This window comes from Cupressus sempervirens, chromosome 6 (genome assembly GCF_028749045.1).
Source record: "Cupressus sempervirens isolate cs-2001-9-10 chromosome 6, ASM2874904v1, whole genome shotgun sequence".
Lineage (NCBI taxonomy): Eukaryota > Viridiplantae > Streptophyta > Pinopsida > Cupressales > Cupressaceae > Cupressus > Cupressus sempervirens.
In genome coordinates, this window is record NC_143123.1 from 533,428,123 (window position 1) to 533,436,008 (window position 7,886).

Consider the following 7,886-nt stretch of genomic DNA (forward strand, 5'->3'; position numbering starts at 1 on the left):
GCAAAAATTTTGTGCCCTTGGGTGACATGGCATATGACTCGGCGTCCGCACTATATGGCTAGAACATGTGTCAATATCATATGTTGAGGTGGCAAGAATCAGTGGGTTCCATGGGTGACATGGCAGTCCTGGGTGATGCAGCCCAGTTGGTAAGCTGTGTGAAGATGTGGCCTATTATCCATGTGGGCAGTTGTCAGAGGGTCGCATGTTGGGCTAGACTAGTGTCCTGTGGTCTATAGGTGTGTGTCTTTCTATACACTATGTGGGTGGGAAAAAAACTCAAAGCCATGTGAAAACAACACAACGTCATAGGAAACCCTGTCTTTCACATCACCGAAAACACCAAACGTGCGGCTCGAAAGTTACCCTTACATGCAAAACGGAGACCAAGGACTAGAAAATTGTGGGCTGTCAGTTTTAATCACACCAAAATTTTATTTGTAAAATCCCACATGCATGGTGGGAGCGCTTTAAGTGTTGTTTATATTGAAAAGACCACGGCAGAATAAACAAATGCAAGAGTGACCGCTGGTCCTTAGTCATTGATCGATGTGTGTTTGGGCCATGTCACTAGGAAATTTGTGGTCTTCCCATTGTGATATTGCAAGGTATGGCCACAGTGTGCCCAATGAATAAAATAACTTGTTGTGAAGAATAAAAGAACCCTCCAAATGGTAGATCCAGGGTGTCACTACCCAGGTTTGCTAAAAAAAAATTCTCTACTGCTGGGCAAAAATTTTTTGCGAAATATACTGACAAGAAAAAAATGAAGAGAAAAAATAAAATTGCAGATCTGAAATAAATCAATTGAATTTGCGAAAAATGACCATACCCAAACAGCAAGTCGAGGCCTTTGGGTTTCAATTTGCAAATTTTTTTTGCCTCACGGTCAACTTTAGGCCAAAGTAGCCAAATTTATAGTTGATTTTCACCAGTTCAACATTTTGGATGTAATGGTGATGTTAGATCTAGCTATAGACATTCTCAATTTCTACAGCACTCCAGATTCGAGCTGAGGTGATGAAGCAAGCATGGTCTCGAATGGCTATGTGATGAGAAAGTCTCCAAGTTGCTCTGATGCCATGTAAGAATTTTCCTAAAGAAAAATTCACCCAAGAACTAAGAACTCAAACACAAGCACACAGTAGACCAAAGAGAGAGAGAGAGAGAGTATGATCAGAATGACAATGTATTCAATATGCCATAATTAAGAGTACACTAGGAGTGCTTGTATATAAAGGCCTCTTAGGAAGCACCTAGAATGTCTTTAGAAACAACCAGAAGATAAGACAACTAAGCACCGTATCTAACATTCTAAATGAATGGATAAGAATGACGAAGTGTCATATGTGTGTAGAAGATTCCTGTGTTGTAGACAACATGTGCTTAAAAGAGGTGCAGACCCCTTGTGATGTCAAGACAACTCACAAGAGTGCACAAACTCCTGAGTGTCTCACAAATAAAATAATGCAAAATAATAAACTAATGCATAAACCTAAGTAAACTTAAGTAAGTGTAATAAATGAATACGTATTTACACCAACAAAATGAAATAGACCACATTTTTTACTCATAATTTAGACAACACCCATTAAACTCACCAATCAAAACATGGTGTGATGAAAATTCTCTAAAAAACATTTATATATTTTATCAAAAAAAATGTTTCAGTTCCACAATCCATATTTCACACAAATTTTTAATTGTTACTTCATATACAAAACAAAGCAATTCTTAAGGCTAGAAGTCATCAATCCTCATTATTATTGGCACAAACAAGATACCAACACAAATGGTAACAATAGTCAAATACCAAAAGGCAACTTGCAATGATTTGCAAGCCTGGAAGAAAAACCTACAAACAGTTCAAACCCAATTTGCACAGGCCAAACAACTTTTGAAATGAATAACATAGGTAATAAATTAGTCTGACAAAGTCTTAAGATACACATATGCCTAGTCTAATGGTAAGGGTCTATTGTGCATTGGTAGAAAAACCAAGTCTCCTAACTAAGGAACTTAATTTTCTTAATTTGCTTTGAGTCTCTATCTCACTTTGAGATAAAATTTAAGATCTTTTATATAAATTCTAGAGTTGTAAATAACTGCCCTTGACCTTGCTACATTTGTAAGGACTAATCTCTATCTCCCTATCCTTGTCACTATTGCTTGTCCTCCACATTATATTCTCCATATTTATTTCACACCTAACTTGCCATTTTTTTACCTTGGTTTTGGTAGTATACTTGTCTTTTCACATTGTAGACTCATTGAAAAAAGAGTTGCTTTAAATAAGTAGTAAATGCACCACTGAGCATACTGGAAAATGTTGATGTTATTAAATTTGGTTTAAAGGCCAATACAAAAGCTTTTTGAAAAATATTAAATACATTTTACTTTTATCCTTACTCTAAATGGTTAAACTATATAATTTCTTTGACATTGTTATCAATAAGAAATGGCAAAAAAAGAAATCTGAAAGTTGTTCAAGGTTTCAAGCTAGAAGATGATTTTTTTCAATTTAGCAATAGATTTTGGCCTACTGAAATAGATAAAACTTAATAACAAATACACGCTCATACAAACCAAATTAGACATGTTTCAACAACTTAGAAAACCTCCTTTCAATACTTACTTTGTTAGAAAATAACCAAGTGTTAATATCTAACTAAAAATTGGCAAGAAAATTAATGGTTGAAAAATTAATTTAATATGAGATTTGATTGTTGATTTGTTAATCACTCACTTCAAGGAGTTGCAAGAAAAAAAATAGATCATGATATAAAGAGCCTCATAAACACAAAGATGAATTTTTTGAGAAGATATCCACCACCAATAAGAAGAAACATAAAAAATGAAGACAAAAAAAACATATACACTTGTATAATTGTATGGTAGCTGTTAAAAATTGGAAAGATGTGTCTATTATGATCTAGGTCCCCCAATTTAAACATTTCATTTCTTTGTCATAACAAATGTATCCAATCCCACTCATATTTGCGCCAACAGGAAAGAAGAGTTCCAATGTGCCATCTCTGCATTGCCATGGAGAATTAAATATTAAATACCAAAGTAACAAGCACATGATGTTAGAAGAGTAAGGCAATAGTCTAAGCATTCCTCAAACAAAAGTGATGTACATGTTACCAAAAGAAATAACTTTACAGTTTGCACATTATGGAAAGAAAAATGATAGCTAAAAGATGCATCACAAGTTCTTATTGGAATGCCCATGAAATTTACCTTCAAAACTTGAAGAAGATTCCCACAAACAAAATTTGAATCGATAGAGACCAATTGCTAATCATTCATGTATTTAGCCACACATTCATAGGAAGGACAACAAGATTGTATAGAATCAGTGTAGCTTACAAAATTATTTCAATTCAGAGAAATATGATATGAAAAAAAAGAGAAACTTAAATTAAAAGCTAAGTAATCTGAATTTTATAATTAAAAAATAAAGCTAAAAATTGAAAAAAACATATCTACATTTCCTAGGCCAGTACTTGAGCCTGTATTGTACATGCACATCACCATGATTTCTGCAGGCTTAATTAAACAATAAATTTAAACTCTATTATGAGAAATGGTGCTCTACTACCTTTGCAACTTGCCTCATAAACACTGTGATGCATCGATAATTTCTAACAAAGACATCGACTAGAAAAAAGTACCAATAGAAACAGATTGATATTTTGCTTAAAAGTATGCATTCAAAATGAATAGTTTAATTGTCTCATACTATTTTAAATCAACCGGATGTTTAAAAAAGAAATGAACACATTGTACACAAGTTCCATGGTGTCTGATTATTTAGTCAACATATATGTAACATGTGAATTCTAACAATATTTTCTTGGCCTGAAAACATGATTATGAATGTTCTCTAGCCTCTTGGAAGGGAAGATAATATGTGGATAGATTTTTTTGGGCAAAAATAGATGTTTCCACAATGTGTTGGAAGAAGAAAAACATGAGCATAGATTTTTTTTTCTTTCTTACAAAGATTAGATGTTTGTAGAAATTGCATTAAAATAGATGTTTCCACAATGTGTTGGAAGGAAAAAACATGAGGACATTTTTTTTTTTTTTTTTTTTTCTGACAAAGATTAGATGTTTGTAGAAATTGCATTAAAATAAATGTTTCCACAATGTGTTGAAAGGAAAAAACATGTGAACGGATTTTTTTTTTGACAAAGACTAGATGTTTGTAAAAATTGCATTAATTACAACCACCTACCAATGCTAGATTTTTTTGAAAAGCTTTTTAAAAAGTTAATGTTGGTGGAAAAATATTTCATTTTGATATCAAGTAAATATTAGAACTGGTCCACCCATATCCATCACTGTTCATTGTACTAGTCAATAGAAAGTAATCAATAGGAAGATAAATTAAAAATTTCCAAAGAATTTGATTATATGACAGGAACTAATAAAAAGAAAATCAAGTCATATTGAACAATAGTAATTATAATTTCAACATCTGAATTGTTTTTCAACACGTGTAAAGTTTATGAATACTTGATCTCCGACAATTCAATCAACGAGTTTGACGGACTTTTCGTGCTGCCAAATTTATGTGGTCGGTCTCGCTTCCAGTTCCCATTCCATTATTCTTCTGCTGTGGGGCTTTTCCACAATTCAAGATCCAATTTATAATTTTTACCAGAAACTTGGAGTCCTAATTTCAGTCTTAGTTTTAGTTGTAGATAAATATACGATCTCATATTCAGGGTAAGAAAAATCCGGGGTGCCACCGCTTTTGCATGGACTACTACGGAGATGTTAACAACAGATTAGTCCAGAAATTACTGCGTCAGTGTACGAATGACTGACTTTGTTGAAGGAAGGGTTTTGGTATTTTGGTTCTGGAATATTTGAAAATCTGTTAAATATTTTTTTAATAAAAAATATTCAAGTGGAGTATGTGTGATAACAGAGTTCTTGTAGGCTTCATGGATTACATTAAATTTATAATGGTACAAGCATCCATCTATTGTGTGGTGGCTTTTCCACTTCCAATACTTAATCTCTCTTTTCTGTGGGCCACAGGCGTCCATTTAATATTGTCCTATACTTTAACTGGATATCAGTTTTTGTGCGGTCTCATATTCAGATGTTAGATGTTAAGATGATGATCATGTTGAGGAGGCGCGCCTGTTATTCTTTGATAAACCTACTTCCATTTTTAATTTGGGGTTCCTACGCGCAGCAGGGAAATGGCAGCGGCACTAGTTTTTCCTTTGGCTACTTCAGCCAGAACAACAGCCAGCAGCTCATATACATGGGGAACGCTTCCGTTGCGGCTGGACAGGCTTATATCGATGTCACACCTGATCCATACGCCACTTTAAACGTTTCTCTTTCGAACGAAACGTCTTCAAATGTGGTGTTTCCTAGCATGATCGGAAGGGTTCTGTACCGCCAGCCGATCACCATGTGGCCGGCGAGTTTCACCTCCGTCTTCACCATCTTCGTGAAACCCGTGGTGTTTAACGGCGACGGTCTTGCCTTCATCATCGCCCCGAATACCAAAAGGTTTCTAGCAGGGAGCGACGGAAGCATGATCGGGCTCTTCGACGACTCCACAAACGGAAACACGACTGGTCAGCTCGCCATCGAGTTCGACACGTACCAGAACCGATTCGACCCTGACGGCAACCATGTGGGCATCGATATCCAGGGGATCCAGTCCAACGCAACGGAAAATATGGGAAGGCACGGCATCGACATTAAGGCCGGGCGAGCTATACAAATTCGGGTTCACTACGACGGGTGGGCTAAATCCCTGCAAATCTACGCTCGCTATGCCAACAGTAGTTCAGCCTACGCAAGCATTCTGAACTACACGGTGGAACTTGAAAACACTGTTCCGAGATCGGCGTATGTGGGGTTCTCTGCAACAACAGGGAATTCGTACGAGATACACAGAATTCTCGACTGGAATTTCAGTTCCGTGATGTTACCCAACTCTTCTCTGAGATTCCACCCAGTGGTGCCGAGAACGCAAGGAGGATCGGGCGGTGGGGTCAAAGGAGGCGTCTTGGCGGGATCCATTACAGGCGGATTAGTTGTGGTGGGATTATTAGTCTCGTGGGGGCTGCTGAGGAGAATGAAAAAGAAAAGGCAGGCCGCTTTAAATCACGGCTACTTCAGCGGAGAACTGGCTGTGATTCAAAACGCGCCTCAGCGGTACCCATACAGGCAACTCGTCGCCGCCACAAACAACTTCAGCGAAGCGGAGCTTCTGGGAACCGGCGGGTTCGGGAGCGTGTACAGAGGAAATCTCAACTCCGGACGCAACGAACAAGCGGCGTTTGTAGCGGTGAAGAAAATCTCAGCCGGGTCGAAACAGGGGGCAAAGGAATTCATCTCGGAAATCAGCACCATCGGCCGCCTACGCCACCGGAACCTGGTGCAGCTTCACGGGTGGTGCCACGAGCGCGACGAGCTTCTCCTTGTCTACGATTACATGCCCAACGGAAGCTTGAACAGATTTCTCTTCGACAGAGATGGGGAAACGCAGTTGAACTGGCTGCGGCGCCACAGGATTCTGTGCGGCTTGGCTTCGGCTCTACTTTACCTTCACGAAGAATGGGAACAGCGGGTTGTTCACCGGGACGTGAAGCCCAGCAATGTGATGCTCGACGGGGAATTCAATGCCCGCCTTGGGGACTTCGGTCTGGCCAGGTTTATCGAACACGACGATGCTACTCCTGATGTGACGACCCGACTGGCGGGTACGCCGGGGTACATGGCGCCCGAGTGTAGCTACACTGGCAAGGCCACCGCAGAGTCGGACGTGTTCAGTTTTGGGATTGTGTTGTTGGAGGTTGCCACGGGGAGGCGGGTGGTGGAGCGCAAGTCTCCATTAGCGGAAGGGAATCTGGTGGACTGGGTTTGGGGGCTCTATAGTAAGGATAGGGTTTTGGAGTGTGTGGATCCCAAATTGGACGGGCCTGATTATGATGCAGAGGGGATACGAAGGGTGTTGATCTTGGGTTTAGCGTGCTCCCATCCTGATCCACAGTTGCGACCATCAATGAGACAAGCCATTCAAGTGCTGATGAACCCGAATGAAGAGCTTCCGCACCTGCCTTCCACCAGACCACTGGCGATCTATGTTGTTTTGCCACCGGTTGGAGCTGTGTTTTCTCAGACGAACTTTTCTGAAAGTAGCATAGGAACCATTACTACTTCTGTCCACAATGGTCGGTAGGTCCCCTTGTACTCTCCTCTTTATCTGTGTCGGTTTACGGTGAACATTGGATACTTTTTTTCAGCGTTCTACTTCATCCTCCTCAACTATGTTCAGTAATTTTAGTCACGGTTTTACTTCCCGTTAGATCTTTGTAAAACAGAAAGGATTTAGCTTTGTAAGATACAAAGGATGGTTTTGCTATCTTTGTAAAATAGAAACTATTGTTCTATTCCGATCTTACCATACGTTCTAGAATGATCAGATCTGTATTTGTTGATGTGTTTGCTTAAGAAATTTGAGGTGAAAATACAGAGATCGTAACCTTAATGTTTAGGGTGCTGTTTAAGCTGGTCAAAATATACTGAAGATAAAAAAATTAATTCAATATTTTTATTTTACATTTGAAAAAATTACGGTAATTTTTATTATTTGGTGTTTTTGACTATAAAAAATAAATATAAAAAATTTAAGTGAATTCATTATGTTCTCCTTTTTTAAAATTTGAAAAACTCTATATTTTGTATCGAGGATAGATATATTGTCTTCTTTTATTCTCTTTTCATAAAAAAATTGATATTTTTTAATGTAGAATATAACTAAAAAATTGATTGGTAAGTTTATATGAGTTTTGATTTATTATTTATAATTTTAAAATTATTTTATTTTATTTTTTAAAAAAGTT

The 7,886-nt window shown here is 37.9% G+C and overlaps 1 protein-coding gene across 2 annotated transcripts; it reads left to right on the plus strand.

Annotated features, from left to right (window-relative positions):
• The first annotated feature begins 4,604 nt into the window (after nucleotides 1-4,604).
• On the plus strand, nucleotides 4,605-7,444 carry LOC149553363 (L-type lectin-domain containing receptor kinase IX.1-like). 2 transcript variants are annotated; one of them, XM_089788826.1, is made up of 2 exons: nucleotides 4,605-4,860; nucleotides 5,056-7,444. In XM_089788826.1, exon 2 carries the CDS (start codon nucleotides 5,120-5,122, stop codon nucleotides 7,220-7,222), a length of 2,103 nt encoding a protein of 700 aa, XP_089644952.1. In that variant the 5' UTR covers nucleotides 4,605-4,860; nucleotides 5,056-5,119; the 3' UTR covers nucleotides 7,223-7,444. The 2 variants fall into 2 exon arrangements, with proteins under 2 accessions (XP_089644952.1, XP_089644953.1); XM_089788827.1 differs by having other exon boundaries at nucleotides 4,605-4,824.
• Nucleotides 7,445-7,886: the final 442 nt, after the last annotated feature.

Coding starts and splice junctions, on each gene's coding strand:
- LOC149553363 (XM_089788826.1), top strand. CDS start 5,120: ATGTTAGATGTTAAGATGATGATCATGTTGAGGAGGCGCGCCTGTTAT.